Source organism: Rhagoletis zephyria, unplaced genomic scaffold, assembly GCF_001687245.7.
Source record: "Rhagoletis zephyria isolate East Lansing unplaced genomic scaffold, Rhagoletis_zephyria_1.1 Rzeph_scaffold_00595, whole genome shotgun sequence".
Lineage (NCBI taxonomy): Eukaryota > Metazoa > Arthropoda > Insecta > Diptera > Tephritidae > Rhagoletis > Rhagoletis zephyria.
In genome coordinates, this window is record NW_016157679.1 from 168,913 (window position 1) to 189,270 (window position 20,358).

General features: G+C 41.3%; 1 protein-coding gene across 1 annotated transcript in view; it reads right to left on the minus strand.

Annotated features, from left to right (window-relative positions):
- FASN3 (Fatty acid synthase 3) overlaps positions 1 to 9,557 on the minus strand; it is a 57,310-nt gene extending 47,753 nt beyond the window's left edge. Inside the window, exons 1-3 of the mRNA XM_017612988.1 lie at positions 9,044 to 9,557; positions 5,977 to 7,794; positions 5,490 to 5,913 (exon numbers count right to left, since the gene is read on the minus strand). Coding sequence (XP_017468477.1) covers positions 5,490 to 5,913; positions 5,977 to 7,794; positions 9,044 to 9,555 — 2,754 coding nt within the window. The 5' untranslated portion in view covers positions 9,556 to 9,557. The remainder of the gene's footprint in view (positions 1 to 5,489; positions 5,914 to 5,976; positions 7,795 to 9,043) is intronic.
- Positions 9,558 to 20,358: the final 10,801 nt, after the last annotated feature.

A 20,358-nucleotide genomic window follows, 5' to 3' on the forward strand; every position in this document is an offset into this window, starting at 1 on the left:
AATGTGAGTATATTAAAATTAAATAATGAAATATTGAATACGAATCTAATTGTAACCTTTTTTGAAATAAAGCTTTTAAAGTCGTTTCACGAACTTATAAAATTGGTAGAACCAACACTTTTTCTTGCCACATATCCCTGGAAGTGCTTGTGGAAGAATACTGGAACTTGGTATGGAGTTGTGTATACAAAATGCATCAATTGCTCATGGAAAAAATGTGAGTTATTAAAAAAGGAGGCATGTCGCCTCTCATACATGCTAAAAACTTCTTAATATATAATAAGTATTTTAAATTTGTTAAGGAGATTTATTTTATGAGTGCCGTACTGACAGAATAAATTTCATTAGCTGGAAAAGGGTGAGCCAGGTTCGGCCTTATAATCTAAAGCTCTCTTGAGGCATTTGCTACAGTAATGAGAAGTGGTATTTTATCAAGGCCAGTTTACGAAATTTGAGTTGGAAATATTAGAACCTGCCGTGGCACCTCCAAGAAGGTTACACGTTCACGCGTCGTACACCTGGAACCATTTTGAGGTAAACTTGATATCTTTCGTATACCTAGCGCGCAGACGAGATTTTATAATTTCATAGTTTTAAACGGCCTAAATACCTTAACTCGCTTAAAAAATAACGAGTTATAACGAAATGGGCACAGAAATAAAATCTAACATCATTAAATTATTTTTTATATTTGTATAAAAGCGCGGGGTGAAACCCGCGGGTATAAGCTAGTATTTGTATAAAAGCGCGGGGTGAAACCCGCGGGTATAAGCTAGTGATCACATATATGTGTGTATCTCGGTAACCGCTCCACGAATTTGAACCAAACTCGGTATGGTTATTGTGCCTGCCACATAAAAGCAAAACTTGAAAATTATTGAAATCGGACTAAAATTCCGGCCATTTTTCATATAACGGTAAATTTCAGAAATGCCCGAAACTTCAATATTTCGAAATTTAAGGACGCTAGTTTACTCAAAACTGATACACCCCGGCTTACCATGTAGCGGTAGCTTTCGGAAAGCTGAAAAACATATATTTAATACTTGCGCCGGGTATTTAATGTTCGGCTCCGCCCGAACCTAGACTTTCTTACTTATTTTACTTTTTATTTGTTATTGAATAATTTATTCGATCACGGACTATTTAATTTTACAAATTTTTGCAAGAGTTGCTAAAGTGGAAAATTAACAATAAAATACTTTTTTCACAAAGTCCATCAAGGATCTTTTTATTAAAAAAATAAAAAAAAACTGCGTAACAGTTATTCGTCGCCACCCTGTCCGTTTAATAGTCCAAATTCTTTGTAACTTGCGAGTATTCGAAATTCGTATTATCTACCGCGTTCTGTAATTCCGCCAGTAGAAAAATGAAAAAGTGTATTAAAAAGAGTTTCAAAGTTGTATTTTTTCCAATTGCGAAAAAAGTCGTTATTTGTCACAGTGAAATACCGTACAAGTTATTTGTATCACGCTAATATCTATAAAAAATTTAAGAAATGCGACAAAATGCAGAAAAAAACTTTAATTTGTTTTTCGAACACGTAGAAGAAGAAAAAAGGCACAAAAATCAAAGTATGGCGATAAAGCAGTCGCCAGATGAATCGTTTTAATGTGAAAACCGGAGACGCCGAGGCATACTATGGCATTGTTTTTTACATTCCACTTCCCTGAGACATATATTGCTAATATGAAAAGCCGGTTCCTAAGCCATAAATCAGTTTTAGATAATTTTTGTGTTTTGTTTCCAAAGTACGATTGTAACGAAAAAACAATGAAGAATTGTTTGCGTTCTATGAAAAAGTAACCGACTCACAGAGAAATGCCCGATCTGACTGGCCTTAGTTTCAAAGATCATCTCTATTTANAAAAAACAATGAAGAATTGTTTGCGTTCTATGAAAAAGTAACCGACTCACGAGAAATGCCCGATCTGACTGGCCTTAGTTTCAAAGATCATCTCTATTTAAAAAAAAAAATGTAGTTACGTATTATAATAATAGGTAGTAGTAAAATCTACTTAAAATTACAAAAGTGCACGTATATATCATATTTGTGTAACACGGGCGAGTACGGGCCTGCAGTTTACATCGAAAGAGGCGTGAGAGTTTTGTGTACGAGTTTCAATAAAAAGAGGCTGCAGCGGTTCACATCTCCGATATTTCTGATTAAAAATTTAAAATGTCCTGTGAAATAATCAACCATCAACTATTCGATATTTGGCTAAATACTGTTGAAAAAATCGCTGTGCTTCTATTATTGAACATATGAGGAGTAACAAAGCAGTGGCTCACACACAAAAATTGATGACGAAAAACTTGGCGTATTTTGTAAGCGTTTAAGTCAAAATTTTAAAGACAGGTGGGTTCATAGTATACAGTAAACCAGCCATTGACAATATGCCTATTTGAAAATTAATACATGAAATATTGTGCATTTATGGGATTCTTTTGTCATTAACCCATAGGCAATGACTGGTGCAAAAATACCCACAAATGTTTGTTGATATATTTGAAATGTAAATTTTAACAGCGAAATTGGTAAAAAAGAAAATAATAAAACAAAAATTTTGTTGAGGTGGTCGTGGTTATTGGCAGATTTCGCCAAAATTTAATACTAACCTAAATTATACCAAAGGCAACTTCCGCACCGACTTTCGGTAAAATATCTAAATTTTGTTCGAGTTAGCGTGTTTACAAACAGACAAGACTGATCCAATTCATTTCGTCATTCTGAATATTTTGATAAATATGTATGTAAGAATATGTGCATATACATTTTATACGGTTGAAAAACGGCCTCGCTTATTTGCATAAACCGTTTTTATTTGCATTAACTCATGCATTATCCTTTTCAAATGAGAATAAGCGGCTGAACAAATGCATACAAATTTAGTGAGTTCTACCTTTAAGCTAAGTAATACTTGTTTTACCCCCTAACTTATGGGACCATTTTCCAAAGTCAGCCCACCATTATTCACTCAAAGTTGTGTTCGGAACACGATATGACTTGTGTAGGAACTGCATCCAGTTATAACCGCTTATGCTACAAGCCTGATTTGCTTGGAATTTTTCTTGTTGTTTTATTTTATGTGACTTGAAAATATTTTTCACTATAAGAAAATATTGAAACAGGATTCATTTGGGTTAAAGAAAACGACAACTGTGAAAAAATATCATTCAATACATTCAAATAAATTGTCAAANATAAGCTGAATTTCTTTATTCATTCTGAACGTTTGGAATAAACTTTTTTGTTTACTTATTCTTTAGAACGTTCCTGATGATATGTTAACGTATATTTCAAAAGCATTCTGTTTATTCCGGCTGTGAAATGGGATTATCCGGAATGTATAAAGAAACGCAGCCTTTTTGTTTTGCCTATCTGGATTACTGTATACTGTGGGTGGGTTAAAGCATATAGGGTAAAAAAACGATTTTTAGACAATAATAGTGAATGGCTAAAGACAAAAATATGCATACCGTCAATAGTAATAAAATCGAGGGACAAAGGAACTGCTGGTAGGCCAACTAAAGATTTCAATGATTGTTCTTCACGAACAAAATCTAGAAAAGCAATAGAGCTAGGAAGAAATGCATGCAATGAACACCGTTTATGGCAGGTGAAATGAAAATCCGATCTGCAGGTAAACGAGACTCTGCCGGAATTGTAAAAGAACTATTTAACGCCTCTCCAGAAAGAGATACTGTTCTGAAGAAATGCAGAATTAAGAGTGCTGTTCCGAAACGGTACCCTCCAGATGAAGCACTTGCGCTGATTATAGATGCTGATTTATCAACTGAGAGGTACAATGTAATAAGAAAGTATGGCGAACAGGGTAGCTCGAACATATATCCTTCATATGATAAGGTAAAATCCGCAAAGAAGTTATGTTATCCAGAAAACATAACCATCACTGAATCATTCGCTGAAGTTCGTTTACAGTCGTTAATTGATCACACATTAAAAAGGCTTTGTCTGGCACTTGAAGACGTTTTAAAATCAGAGTCCGTTAACTCTTGTCATAATGGGGTTGTGATGGAGCGACACAAAATCGGTACAAGCAAGCAAGATCAAAAGATTTTACAAGCGATGAAAACTTGTTTAGTGCGTCAATGGTGCGAATGCAAATATATCACTTTAATGCAAGAGGGAAACTAATTTTTATATTCCAAAATCCTGCGCCGTCTTCCCCGAGATATTGTCGTCCTATTAAATTTACATTTGCAAAAGAAACTGCAGACTTTATTATTAAAGAAGTAGAAGAAACAAATAAATGATTTATGACCTACAGAAGTTATTATAAACGAAGCCAAGATTTCGATAAAGTGATCGTTAATTTTGTGTATGGCTCATAGCAAGGTATGTAATGCCTTATCCAGCTATAACTCTACTCAGACGTGTTATGTATGTGAAGCAAATCCTAAGGATATGAACAATCCAAGTTCTTTAGTTACCAAAACGATAGACACAAATATGCTCGAGTTTGGTTTATCACCGCTACTTTCTTGGATTAGATACATGGAGTGCCTATTACATATATCATATAGACTTGAAGTGAAAACATTGCAAATCAGATCAGCAGAACATAAAGAAAAAGTGGCAGAAAGAAAAAAATGTATTCAAAGAAAGTTTCAACAAGAGATGGGATTACTCATAGACATGCCTAAGCACAGTACCGGTAACACCAACGATGGCAACACCGCAAGATCTTTTTTTAGGAATGCAGAAAAATCTGCTCAAATCACTGAAATAAATTTAACGCTAATAAAACGTTTCCATGTTTTATTGGAATTAATGGCATGTGGTTATGCCATTAATGCCAACGCTTTCGAAGAGTATGCAGCGATTACAAGGCAACTTTTCTTATATGAATATTCTTGGTACTATATGCCAGTAACAGTCCACAAGGTGCTTTACCATGGAAAATGAATCATTGAACACTGCATTTTACAAATAGGACAGATGTCAGAAGAGGCTCAAGATGCAAGGAACAAAGATGTTCGCCGTTACCGACTACAGTGCGAACATAATTTTCGTTGTTTATCTAGCGACCAAGGTAAAATTAAAAAAAAAAAGTTGTAATCTTCTACACATGTCTGATGCGTCCACAAATAATATTTTAAAAATACTTCCCACTGGGAAAATAGGTAAGCACCTTTCGAGGTAAGCCATGTTTTCTTTCAGTTTTTAGTACCAAAATTGTCATCATGGCCAATGTCATCTACTAGTAAAGGGCAAAATGAACACCTCCGAAGACACATTACGTTGTCAGTTGCAAAATAACGTGCAGCCGAAGTTATTTCCAAGCACCGAACTACTCCGAGCGACTGCTCTGCATTACACGTAACTTACTTTGTAAAGCGGCTCAGAAGTATGTCTGATACCAAATGTACATTCTAAATTCCTACTTACATAAGGCGGCCATGCCTTTGTAAAAGTAAGGGACGTTCGNTAATGTATATGAAAAAAAAAACGTAATATTTATTACCTCAAATTGTCCAGTTCCATAATGAATCATGACGTTCAGCTCTACATTTCCATTTAATGACATATTTGTTGCCCGCAAGAAACGTACATCTTCGAACTCAACCGGAACGTCCATGTAGCTAGGACCGTGGTACATCAAAGAATATGTCTCCCATACATACTGAAGATAACAAGTAGCCGGAATTAAAATTTTACCGTCAATCACGTGTCCGCTCATAAATTCTTCATTATCGCTACTCAAATTTATTTTATATAACCGCTCTCCACTCGACTTAGTTTTCATGTTTTCATATTTTGTTACAAACCAATCTTCACTGTGATCCCAACGCACCAGTGAACTTATACCTGAAGTACCTTTCGACACTGGGAATTCTACCTTTGGATATAACATATCTACAGGGAATGTAACACCGTTGCTAAACAATCTGAAAATCAGTTTACACATGTATTTAGTCATGTAATACTTTTGCACCTTTTTAGATACTTACTTTCCCAATGCGGAGAGGAAGAACAAAGTGTTGTTTTTGTTATTACGTTGGGTAAGGGGAATATGTACTCCTTTCGGCATTGATCGCTTTAGAATAGCTTGCAACAATCCGTGGGGTGCAATTTCAATCGTTATTGCATTATTGGGCAACAGATCAAAAGTATCCTCAAATAGAACACTATTTAAAAGATTATTAGCGTGATACTCCGCTGAGCACAGATTACGCCCTAGTTGATCCCATTCATTTTTTGGGACACTTGTACTGAGCCACTTTTCACTTCTGGATTTCGGATTTGGTATTATTTGCTGCAAATATTTCAAAAATTCAGGTCCCATATGAGCTATGTAGCGGGAATGGTAAGCAATATTTGAACAAGGAACTTCTTTGGCAAAAATACTTTTTGCTTTTAAATCGGCCACAAATTTGGCAACGTCGTTAGCTGGACCAGAAATAGTGCAAGAGTCTGAACTATTACGGCAAGCTACTTCAATTTCATCAGGCAGCATATTAGCAATCTTTTTGAAGCCCATTCCAACTGCCGCCATCGAACCTTTAATTTTCTCCATTTCTAGACTAACTTTCCCTCTGTAGTATGAAGCAAGAATCATTTGTTCAGCTGTGAAACATCCATCAGCATAACCACATCCTAATTCGCCCACGGAATGACCAATAATGTAATCCGGTTCGATGTTCAAAGAGCGCAAAACGTCGACTAAAGCAATTTGAATTGCAGCAATACCGACAAATGAATGCATTATATTGTCGAAAGTACTTAAATCTGCAGATGTGAGTATGCTTATTAGGTCTAGCCCTTTTGATTGTAAAGTATTATGACTTCGCTTTATCGATTGCAAAAACGTGGGAATCTGCATCAGCGAAGCTCCCATCTCTGTCCACTGTGAACCCATACCACTAAATACCCAAACAATAGGACGTTTTATGCCAGTGAAATGTTGGACATCTCTAGCAAGAGTCTTTGCTTGATTAGTTTGACATTTTTCGAACACACCAAATCCACGAAATACCATTCCGGTGACTTCCTCTTTTTGTATGTTATGTAATAATGCAAAAAACTCAGCATCCAAAGTCTTCTTTTCCACAGTATTGAAAATGTGATTGACGGCTTCCTCTGTTCTCCCAGCCCAAGTCAACAATCTTGGAATATCATCGCATGGTATGCCATTATTAAGTTTAGGTTTGTCGAACGCTTTTAAGAGTGCATGTGCATTGGCTCCACCAAAACCAAATGAATTTACTCCTATATAAGGCTTCCCTAGATCCACAACATCTTTTACCACAACTAGACGGCCTTCCGATAAAGCAGCAATTTCAGGTTTTACCTCACGGAAGTTTATGTTTGGAGGAATTTTTCCAGTTTCAAATGCAAAGCACGCTTTAATTAATGAACATATACCAGACGCCGCCTCAGAGTGACCTATATTAGATTTCACTGAACCAACCAGTAAAGGTTCCTGGCGCTGACTACACAACACGCTATCAATTGCTCGGCATTCTTCTGGATCACCGACCACAGTTCCAGTGCTGTGAGCTTCTAAGTATCCTAAGTTACTAGGTTTAACATCAATTTCATTATAAAATTCAGAAATTAGCTGCTCTTGAAGTTTTCCCGATGGATATGTAATTCCTTCAGGTTTGTAACCATCGCAATTCGTTTTTGAATAAACAACACTCGCATAAATACGTTTAGCATCCCGCCTTCGTTGTAAGAATAAACAATTTATAGCCTCGGACCGAGTATAACCTGATGCATTTATATCAAAAGGTCTGCAATATCCGTCGGTAGCTAACACGCCAAGTCTGTAAATATTTTCAATTGATTACATATGTATATTCACAATCATACATAATAGGTTCATTCCTTATATTTTCGGACTAAAATCTGAAAAGTGTCAAAATGCAAGAGCATAAAGAGCGAAATACACCACACAAGCGGCTTGTCAAACATACTTTTCCCATTTTGCCATAGACCATGCAAACATGAGTCGTTCAAGCACAGAATTTTAGTTTTCTTTCGGTTAACAATGTAAAACATTTTAGTTTTCTACCATTATTCTCCCTTACGTCTTCACTTGGTGAAATTTCAGTTGCAATTGAGGCGATTTTACCATCCACATCGCAAGCGGTTTGATCAAACGTTAACATGGCGGCCAGAAAATCAAAAAAATTTGATTTTTGCTCAAATTTCCCTCAAGCGGTTTGTCAAACCTTCAAACACCCCATAGACAGCACAAATGGCTTGAAGCAAAGGGAAATTTCGCTCTTAAGCAAAATGCGTACACTACAAGAGAATAACAGAAAAAGGTAAAGGAACTCAAAAAACCAAATTTTTAGTCCAAATAATGGCAACCATGATAAAAACATTACAAAGTAAATTCATTCTCTCAATTCGTCGGCCATGTTTTTGTTCTGACGTTTGCCAACATTTTAAAATCATATAAAATTGAAAATAAAAAAATTAAATTGTTCACAATTGTTGTTGTTTGAGATTGAAAATGAGAATGTGTGTGTGAGTTTGAGTTTTGATTTTAAAATTATATTGTTGGCAAACGTCAGACTGCCTCTCAATGGTTTTACCTTGTTATGTTTTTATCATGATGGCAACAACAAAACTAACGTTAAATAAGAATAGAAATGTATGTACAAAACACATTAACACAAGCACAAGCACAATAAACACTTACTATATCATTTATTTTTTGCCTCCTTCCACTTTCAATTAACTTTTTTTACTTTTTAGACTATTCTTACTTTTTGTGTATTCTTTAATTTCCGTTAATTTAAATTCAGTTGAGTTTGACACTTTTCAATATTTTGCCAGCAAAAATTCTTCTGACTAAATCTGACTACTTCGGACTCTCACTGAGTGTTGCTCTCTCATTTTTGCTGTCATTTTCGAGTTAAGGAACGCTTTTTGGACTAAATCTGACTACTTCGGACCTTTCCTGACTATTTCTGGGAGATAAGGAACGCAACTAATATGTACTTCCATGCATGCATATATGTATGTATGTATGTATATACTTTTTCTATGGTATTTATTTATTACCTAGCGAACTGAAGTGTAACAAATGGATGCAGTATTAAATTAGACCCTCCAATAATTGCTGCGTCTATTTCTCCATTGCGTAAAGCAGAGAAAGCATTATCTAATGCATACATTGAACTAGAACATGCAGTATCCAGTAAAAGCGACGGACCTTGCAGGCCCAAACTGTAGGAAATTCTGTTTGCCATCATTGCTCGACTGCATCCAGTTATACCAAAGCCGCCGGATGATACTTTTTCATAAAACCACGTTTTCTCTGATTCAGAAATACATGAACCAATGTAAACGCCAGTTTTTGTACCACGTAGGCTTTTCGGATTTACACCCGCATCTATCACAGCTTCATAAGCAGTTTCAATCAAAATTCGTGTTTGAGGGTCCATTGTATGGGCTTGTTTGAAATGAACACCAAAAAACGTAGCATCGAACTTCTCCAAATCATGAATTTTTCCAGATCGTTTAGGAATTTCAGGGTTGAAATGTCTCCAGCGGCGTTCATCATCATCTACCATATCAATCTGAAATGAATTAATATAAAAAAAATATTTTTTATACAAGCTTTCTAAATTACGGGTATATTTTTCTCCATTTTGAAAAAATCCTTGGGGATGAGAGCATATCGCTAGCTTAGAGTGAAAAGTTGCTAAGTCCACTTTTTATGAAAACTCATATTTTGATATAGGATGCTAGAGAAATTGAATACGCATCGTTTCGAAAATTATAAAGGTATTTGTTTTATTTTTTCCTCTTCATAAGCAATAAAAGGAAAATCTGCTAAGTCCAAAACAAGCAACACAAATCCGCTAAGGCCAAAATAATACGACATCTTTTAATAAATATCGAATCCTTCTGATTCTTATGGAGTTTTGCTTTGCTTTAAACGCGCAAAATGTTTGATTCGACGTCTAGCGAAATAGTTAAAGAAAATGGCTATAGGAAGATATTTTCCTCTCCTGTAAAATTTTTAAAATGGGACTGAGCAACTTTTCTTTCTAAGCTAGCGATATCATTTTTAACTTTTTCCCGCATGTATTTTTCGACCACCTTTATGTTCGTACATACATATATAAATATGTACGTTCGTTTAAAGAGACAGTAAATAAAATGCCAGTTTCATAAAATACAAAATCAGAATATGTTTGGATTATTTTAAAATCTGTTGCCAAATTGTATACAGAAAAAAACAAAAAATTAAAAATATCAAATAAAACATGTGTACTTTTTAATATACCACGTTTCTATAAACATACTATAAAATAATTTTTCTTAGACCCACAGAATTTCCCTTGATACGTTTTGATTTTAAAATTTTAGCAAAAGTCATTATAAACAATTCTAATTATTATATAGAATTTGTAACGGACTTTCCTGAGTGCTGGGCGTGGCTCTCGGTTGTTCAGGGTCCTTTAAGGAGTAAACACCCTATCTCCTCAAGATATTAGAACAAACTCGCTTCTCGGTATAGCCTCTTTATTAGCTGTACTCTCGCTATATCCACTCTCTAAAGTATAGAACTAGAGTAGGTTTAAACTCTACAGCTTGCACCAGTCTCAGTGGTTAAGNACAGCTAGCACCAGTCTCAGTGGTTAAAGCCCACTTCGAATATATACTAATAGTCTCGGAGGTTTGATCCTTTTTAAACTACCCGTGTGACCCACGTTGCGACGCGTGCCACGTATGCTTAGCTAATGCACAATGCTTGTTAGCACTGCTCCTTTTATACCATGTTTGTCCATCCGCAGACAGTTATCCTCATTACAATTGTTTGTGCTTTATACATTTTATGTAGGTATTGTATGTTGTAGGTATTTCCTATACTGTGCATACAAAGTAATAATTCAAAATATATGTATGCATATATGTACATGTTTATGTAAGTAAAACTAGTATAATTCAAATAACAAATTCCATTATGTGCGTGTACATATATGTAAAGCGTTTTTCTTACAATTCCAATNTGTGCATACAAAGTAATAATTCAAAATATATGTATGCATATATGTACATGTTTATGTAAGTAAAACTAGTATAATTCAAATAACAAATTCCATTATGTGCGTGTACATACATATATGCAAAGCGTTTTTCTTACAATTCCAATTATACAATTTAATACAAATTATATATGTATATAAAATAATTGTTGTGGGGCCCAGGGCCACAGGATCCGGGGTCCTCACACTCCCTCCTTATTCCGGGCAGTAAGACTTACGGTCACCTTGCCAGTCTTGGTAATTCGTACTCTGTACGTCTATCCGTTTACGATGCATCTGAATGACTGCCGCTTCTGTTGCTGATGGTTTACGTGCGACTCAATTTCACCAACTCTTCCGGCAACACACCTACGTCCGGATGGACCTGCCACTCCGATGGCACACTCGGCTCAGCCTCTTCTAGCCAACGCTCTATTTCTGCCATTAAGTCGGCATCTGCTGCCACACTGAAATCCGCTTCCGCCGACGCCTCCTCCACAAAATCTCTTCGTCCACCGCTCGCCAAAGTACACGCCTCGATCGCGCCCTCACTAAGGCACAGCTGTTGCGGCGGTGGATGTGGCACTTCCGATGCCATCGGGTCGTATAGCCTGATGCGCATATCGATATGGCGCGCATACCTACGTACCCGTTACCGAGGTGTATGGCGTCTTGTGTAGCGATGGAGAATTCGCCCTGCCTTTTGGCATACTCCTCTTCCTCGTCAGATGAAATTGTTATGGGTGTTGGCGCCCGCTCTATTTCGACCTCGAACTAACTGTTCGGCTCACTGTCATCAGATAGTACGCTTAAGTTTGAGGGTTCGTCCTCCGTCTACTCCTCTTCGCTCGTCAAACGTGGCGTATTGCTTGCCAAGTACTCTGCACCCCAATAGGTTGCCATCTCCGCATTTTCACTATTTTGGGGCTGCGTTCTTTCGAGGCTTTCGATGTCCTCGACGCCGCCTCTTTGTTGTTGTTGCCTGTCGCTGTTGCTGTCGCCCTCTCTGGAGTCACTTGGCTGGCCAGCGTCGTCATGCTCCCCTCCGGTGCTGTTGCTGTCGCTCGAATTACTCGACCGGTATCCACCGCTGCTGTCACTTCTAATATAGCATCGAATTTCGTGCTCTGTTAGGCGCTTTATACGTACGCGCAAAACGCCACCCTTCACTTGTTCGGCTACAAAATTTTCCTGTTGCTGCTGCTGGCTTGGTTTGTAAGACTGGCAGGTCTCACATTGTCGCACATACATGCCCGGCTCATAGTATCGCGCTGTCGCCCGCGCTATCGTTTTTCGGATCCCCATATGGCTTGCACTGGGAACATCGTGAATTTCCCTTAACACCTTCTGCATTTGATCTGTCGGTACACATAATTTCCATGGCGACACGTCTTCACCGTCGCTTTGGCCTGATATTCGCCTGTACAGCTCACCATTTTCGATGACAAAGTCAGGAAACTTCTGTGGGGACCTCTCCACCTCCGCCATCTTGTCTTTCAGCCACTTGCACTCTACCGCTACTCCTCCTGCCGTCATCGAACCAAGCAATGTTTCCTGGGGCTGTCTTGACAGCGCGTCTGCTACTACATTCAGCTTACCCTTGCGATACTGCACATCGAAGGAGTACTGCTGCAGTTCCAGCGCCCACCTTGGAATCCGACCGGACGGACTCTCTATCTTACTCAGCCATTTGAGCGCTAAGTGGTCGGTGATGACGGTAAACGTGTATCCTTCTAGGTAGGGTCCCATCTTCCTGATCGCCCACACTATGGCCAGGCACTCTTTTTCTGTTGGTGAGTAATTGAGTTCGGCTTTGTTGAGCTGGCGACTCGCGTATGCGGTTACGCGTTCTTCTCCTTTAATCTCTTGGGTGAGAACAGCTCCCAGCCCGAAGTCGCTCGCGTCCGTTTGTAGAGTGAACTTCTGCATAAAGTCGGGGCAAGCCAACACTGGTGCCTCGGTTAACGCGCTCTTCAGCGCCTCGAACGCTGTCTGTTGCTCATCGTTCCATTTCCACTTTTGGCCCTTCTTCAGCATGGACGTCAGCGTATGTGCCACTTTGGAAAAGTCGGGGACAAATCTTCGGTACCATGAAGCTATCCCTAGGAACCTGCGTAACTCCCTTATATTTGTCGGTGGTGTCAGCTCTTTGATAGCCGCGACCTTCTCAGGATCGGTGTGAATGCCCTTCTCGCTGACGACGTGACCCAGATACTTCAACTGCTTCTTGAAAAACTCGCACTTTTCTGGGTTGATCCTAAGATTCGCCTGCCTAAGCCGTCGGAAGACCTCCGAAAGATGTTGGACGTGCTCTTGCAGGGTTGCGCTGATGACAATAATGTCATCCAGGTAGGCAAACGCATACGGCTCTAGCTCTGGGCCGATAACTTGGTCTAACGCACGCTGGAACGTCGCGGGGGCGGAGTGGAGCCCAAACGGCATTACTCGCCATTGAAAAAGGCCACGCCCTGGCACTGTAAAAGCAGTGTACTGCTTGCTCTGCTCTTCCATTGGGATTTGCCAGTAGCCGTTTTTCAGGTCTAGGCTGCTAATATAACGCGCGCTTCGTAGTCGATCAAGGCTATGTTGGATCTTCGGTAGGGCATACACGTCGGGCACTGAACGCTCGTTCAGCTGTCAGTAGTCGACGCAGAGTCTCCACTTGCCGGTCTTCTTCTTCACTATCACTATTGGGACGCTGTGCGGGCTGTGTGAGGGTTCAATATACCCTTTTCGGATAAGGTCGTCGATCTCGGCGTTGATGATCTCCTGCATCTTCGGGTTCTTCCGGCAAAACCTCTGCTTTATCGGCCGGTAATCCTTCATGACGATCCGATGAGTGGCGATACTTGAAACCCCAGACATCTTCTCAAATTTGTGTAACTCTGCCTTTAAGAACTCCCTCGCTTCATCGGTTGCCGCATCATAATCGGACCCCCGCTTTTGCCAGGTAATTNCTGTCGCCCAGGGTTCTTCGGCTAGCTGTGTCAGCATATTTCCGGCTGCTTGCTGCTGGCTTGGTTTGTAAAGCTGGCACGTTTCACACTGTCGCACGTACTGCCTCACGTCACGGAACATGTCCGGCCAATAGTACCGCGCTGTCGCCCGCGCTATCGTTTCTCGGATTGCCATATGGCCTGCACTGGGAACATCGTGAATTTCCCATAACACCTTCTGTCTTTGCTCTGCCGGCACGCATAGTTTCCATGGCAACACGTCTTCACCGTCAATTTGTCCTGATATTCGCCTGTACAGCTCACCATTTTCGATGACAAAGTCAGAAAACTTCTGTGGGGACCTCTCCACCTCCGCCATCTTGTCTTTCAGCCACTTGCACTCTACCGCTACTCCTCCCGCCGTCATTGAACCAAGCAATGTTTCCTGGGGCTGTCTTGACAGCGCGCGTCTGCTACTACATTCAGCTTACCCTTGCGATACTGCACATCGAAGGAGTACTGCTGCAGTTCCAGCGCCCACCTTGGAATCCGACCGGACGGACTCTCTATCTTACTCAGCCATTTGAGCGCTAAGTGGTCGGTGATGACGGTAAACGTGTATCCTTCTAGGTAGGGTCCCATCTTCCTGATCGCCCACACTATGGCCAGGCACTCTTTTTCTGTTGGTGAGTAATTGAGTTCGGCTTTGTTGAGCTGGCGACTCGCGTATGCGGTTACGCGTTCTTCTCCTTTAATCTCTTGGGTGAGAACAGCTCCCAGCCCGAAGTCGCTCGCGTCCGTTTGTAGAGTGAACTTCTGCATAAAGTCGGGGCAAGCCAACACTGGTGCCTCGGTTAACGCGCTCTTCAGCGCCTCGAACGCTGTCTGTTGCTCATCGTTCCATTTCCACTTTTGGCCCTTCTTCAGCATGGACGTCAGCGTATGTGCCACTTTGGAAAAGTCGGGGACAAATCTTCGGTACCATGAAGCTATCCCTAGGAACCTGCGTAACTCCCTTATATTTGTCGGTGGTGTCAGCTCTTTGATAGCCGCGACCTTCTCTGGATCGGTGTGAATGCCCTTCTCGCTGACGACGTTACCCAGATACTTCAACTGCTTCTTGAAAAACTCGCATTTTTCTGGGTTGATCCTAAGATTCGCCTGCCTAAGCCGTCGGAAGACCTCCGAAAGATGTTGGACGTGCTCTTGCAGGGTTGCGCTGATGACAATAATGTCATCCAGGTAGGCAAACGCATACGGCTCTAGCTCTGGGCCGATAACTTGGTCTAACGCACGCTGGAACGTCGCGGGGGCGGAGTGGAGCCCAAACGGCATTACTCGCCATTGAAAAAGGCCACGCCCTGGCACTGTAAAAGCAGTGTACTGCTTGCTCTGCTCTTCCATTGGGATTTGCCAGTAGCCGTTTTTCAGGTCTAGGCTGCTAATATAACGCGCGCTTCGTAGTCGATCAAGGCTATGTTGGATCTTCGGTAGGGCATACACGTCGGGCACTGAACGCTCGTTCAGCTGTCAGTAGTCGACGCAGAGTCTCCACTTGCCGGTCTTCTTCTTCACTATCACTATTGGGACGCTGTGCGGGCTGTGTGAGGGTTCAATATACCCTTTTCGGATAAGGTCGTCGATCTCGGCGTTGATGATCTCCTGCATCTTCGGGTTCTTCCGGCAAAACCTCTGCTTTATCGGCCGGTAATCCTTCATGACGATCCGATGAGTGGCGATACTTGAAACCCCAGACATCTTCTCAAATTTGTGTAACTCTGCCTTTAAGAACTCCCTCGCTTCATCGGTTGCCGCATCATAATCGGACCCCCGCTTTTGCCAGGTAATTGGTTCCAAGGACCACGTCATCCATCAAACCAGGCAGTATTAACAGATCGCTTTCATGCGCCGGATTCGCCAGCTCTACTTGTGCCGTTATAGCCTTCAGCACCGTTTTGGATCTCCCATCACCCATTACCACACGCGTGTTCAAATTCCTAACCTCTCCCACATCCAGTTTCTTAAGCATGGCCTCGCTCAAGAAACTCCTTGTTGCGCCTGTATCAACTGCAGCTACTACGTCGACCTCGTTTACTAAGATCGCCGCCATAATTCGGTCATCCGACTGCCTTAGGACACTCTTCAGTTTGGGCGAGGCTATTCTACCTGACGCCCCACTCCTCGCCGCAAATGGGACCTCGACCCGTTTCCCAATGCACTACGGCAGCACTCTCGAGTCGGGACATTGCATCGACCACAGGTCCAACAAAATTCTCTCCGTGCAGCTCTGCACTCTCTCGAAAAATGGCCATCTTCTCCGCAATGTCTACACGCAGTCCACGGATTAACGTACTCCGACTGTGGTATTACCACACCGCCGTGTGGTTCAGGTCGGCGCTATGTTCTCTCTGCACTAGCCGTCTCGTCATTCCTAGGCAGTTCGCGCATGTGCTGATATCTCTCCGTGACCCGCGGAGTGGTTCGCGCTGCGGCTCTCTGTGGCTCTCTCACCGGGGGGATAATTTCCATATGTTCCGCCAAACTCACTAACTTTTCTAGGGTGGTGAACTCGGATCGTTTGACGTACCATTGGAACTCACTTCTAGAGTTCCTGTAGATACGCGTCAGCTTCTACTCTGAGGTGTAGTTCGCGTGTCGCATCAAACTATGAAGGGCCAACACATAGTCTTTAAATTTTTCGTTCGGTTGTTGGACGCGACGACGGATTTAATCGTCTAAGGTTTCGTGGTAGCGAGAGTTTAAGAAGAACCTTAGAAAGTCTCTTTTGAAGTCCTCCCATTGTCGCCAATTCCGATTATTACCGCGGAACCATGTTAACGCGTTCTCCTTAAGTAGTTCCGGAATTGCTCGCGGTAACAAGTCGCGATTCTTATATATACTTCGGCCAATTCTTCTACACGCCCGATGAAGCTGAGCGGGTCTCGGCCGCCGTCGTATTTGAAACCCCACTTACGGACTCGGTCCATGATGGTTACCAGTGATGTCGTAGGATACGTTGCGTATGGTTGTGGTGTATCAAACGCGTCAACGGGCATTGGTGACTGCATGACACTGGCTCCCTGGCTTCCAGGCTTCGAGTGTTTCGCTTATAGCCCAGCGAACCGCGTTTGGTAGTCTTCGTTGTTAGCCTCTTCTTGTATAAATGCAGAGAAGCGTCTGTTTGAGACCGAACCNGGTCATCCGACTGCCTTAGGACACTCTTCAGTTTGGGCGAGGCTATTCTACCTGACGCCCCACTCCTCGCCGCAAATGGGACCTCGACCCGTTTCCCAATGCACTACGGCAGCACTCTCGAGTCGGGACATTGCATCGACCACAGGTCCAACAAAATTCTCTCCGTGCAGCTCTGCACTCTCTCGAAAAATGGCCATCTTCTCCGCAATGTCTACACGCAGTCCACGGATTAACGTACTCCGACTGTGGTATTACCACACCGCCGTGTGGTTCAGGTCGGCGCTATGTTCTCTCTGCACTAGCCGTCTCGTCATTCCTAGGCAGTTCGCGCATGTGCTGATATCTCTCCGTGACCCGCGGAGTGGTTCGCGCTGCGGCTCTCTGTGGCTCTCTCACCGGGGGGATAATTTCCATATGTTCCGCCAAACTCACTAACTTTTCTAGGGTGGTGAACTCGGATCGTTTGACGTACCATTGGAACTCACTTCTAGAGTTCCTGTAGATACGCGTCAGCTTCTACTCTGAGGTGTAGTTCGCGTGTCGCATCAAACTATGAAGGGCCAACACATAGTCTTTAAATTTTTCGTTCGGTTGTTGGACGCGACGACGGATTTAATCGTCTAAGGTTTCGTGGTAGCGAGAGTTTAAGAAGAACCTTAGAAAGTCTCTTTTGAAGTCCTCCCATTGTCGCCAATTCCGATTATTACCGCGGAACCATGTTAACGCGTTCTCCTTAAGTAGTTCCGGAATTGCTCGCGGTAACAAGTCGCGATTCTTATATATACTTCGGCCAATTCTTCTACACGCCCGATGAAGCTGAGCGGGTCTCGGCCGCCGTCGTATTTGAAACCCCACTTACGGACTCGGTCCATGATGGTTACCAGTGATGTCGTAGGATACGTTGCGTATGGTTGTGGTGTATCAAACGCGTCAACGGGCATTGGTGACTGCATGACACTGGCTCCCTGGCTTCCAGGCTTCGAGTGTTTCGCTTATAGCCCAGCGAACCGCGTTTGGTAGTCTTCGTTGTTAGCCTCTTCTTGTATAAATGCAGAGAAGCGTCTGTTTGAGACCGAACCCTGCCATATAGGTCAGCAGCTCCTCTCGGTTGAGGTAATGTACCCACTTTCTCTTCACCATTTTTTTCACACTGTTTTGTTTTCACTGGACCGCCTACTAGTAGTTCTTCGGGTGGTCACTGCACTTTGTGCCTCTCTCACTTGTGCCCTTATTGCTTATTGAGTTTGGGTCTTTCAGGTGGTCACTGAAATCTGTGTCTCTATCACTTGTGTTCTCCTTTTTTTCATTTCACTTTTTTTTTCTCCACGACACTCTCCTTTATGTTTGTTTCCTTTAGAGTCCCTGCTCGGCGCCATTTGTAACGGACTTTCCTGAGTGCTGGGCATAGCTCTCGGTTGTCCAGGGTCCTGCAAGGAGTAAACACCCTATCTCCTCAAGAAATTAGAACACACTCGCTTCTCATTTATAGCCCCTTTATTTGCTGTACTCTCGCTATATCCACTCCCTAAAGTATAGAACTAGAGTAGGTGTAAACACTACAGCTAGCACCAGTCTCAATGGTTAAAGCCCACTTCGAATATATACTAATAGTCTCGGAGGTTTGATCCCTCTTCCACTACCCGTGTGACCCACGTTGCGACGCGTGCCACGTATGCATAGCTCATGAACAATGCTTGTTAGCACTGCTCCTTTTATACCATTTTTTTTCCATCCGCAGACAGTTATCCTCACTACAATTGTTTGTGCTTTATACATTGTATGTAGGTATTGTATGTTGTAGGTATTCCTTATACTGTGCATACAAAGTAATAATTCAGAATATATGTATGCATATATGTACATATTAGAGTCCAGCGCAAGTGTATTTGCCGCATTTCGTTCAATAAGTACTCCTTGCATTGTACTCTACTCCCAACACATTGTTACTCTTTTTCCGCATACATACACTACTTGGCGTTGAGAGAGTAAATACTTGACGTACTTGCTATTACTCCACCAAAGTACGTACTCTACTTTCTCTCATCGCGTACGAGAGATATTTGCTGCTGCCAAAAGGGAGTAGCAAATCTACTCTCTGTATACTTGTAGTACGGTAAGTACTTGCGTATTAAATTTCAATTCTGGTTGTTAGCCTACTAGTTGATATCGTTTGCAGCGCTGGTCAGTGAAATTGAAAGAGTAAAAATAGAATATGGAAATAATTTTTAGTTTTTCTTGAGAGCCTTTACAAATAAAAAAAATTTCGGAATATGTACATACATATGTACATACATACGCAGCCATATAACTTGATTTCAAGAGGAACGAATTTTCATTTGGCACGTTCATAAGGCGAAACAGCTCAGTAACTGGCGCGATTGCACCTTCTGAACGCGTTGTTGCTTACTTCTGATCAACTGAATAGTTGCGTGTTAGATGATCGTAATATTTTTCTGATCATTTGAGACAACATGTTGGTGTGTACCTTTGAGAGTTGAATTTGGCAGCTAATGTATGAAGTCGTTCAAGAGACGCATAACGATCACTGATTTTTGTTTAGCAACGGTTGCGCTCAACTGCTGCGCCTTCTGAACCTACTACGTATTGATAACATTTTTTTTTGTGATAACACTGCGACAGCTCAAATTGGTATTGAGTAAAACCAAATGCCAGATAGAGTTTTTGAATTTCATTGAGTTTGGCGAAAGAAAAACTTTATCCGATTTTTTTAAATCGAAACTACATTTTTACATATGTACATATGTACATGCATACATAAATATATTTAATATGAAATTGAAACTTTCACATCAATTTGCGCTATTTCAAACCCATGGTTTCAATTGTACGCATATCGTCAGGGTTTTCCCCACAACTTGGTTTTGCTGCAGTGAAGCGACAGAACAAGTGACAAGAAAAAATATATGCGGACACTTACATATATATGTATCTATGCACATACGTATCTATGCGCATACGTATCTATGCACATACGTATCTATGCACATATGTATGTTTCTATGCACATACGTGTCTATGCACATACGTATCTATGCACATATATACATATGTACTTAGGTATGTATATCAGCATTTTAGTTGAAAGTACGTTTTGATCTTCGCTCTCTTCATCGCTCCACTACATTCCTGTCCTTAGTTTTATTCAGATACCACAAATGCGCGATCCAGAAAATTCTTCTATCATTCTTGG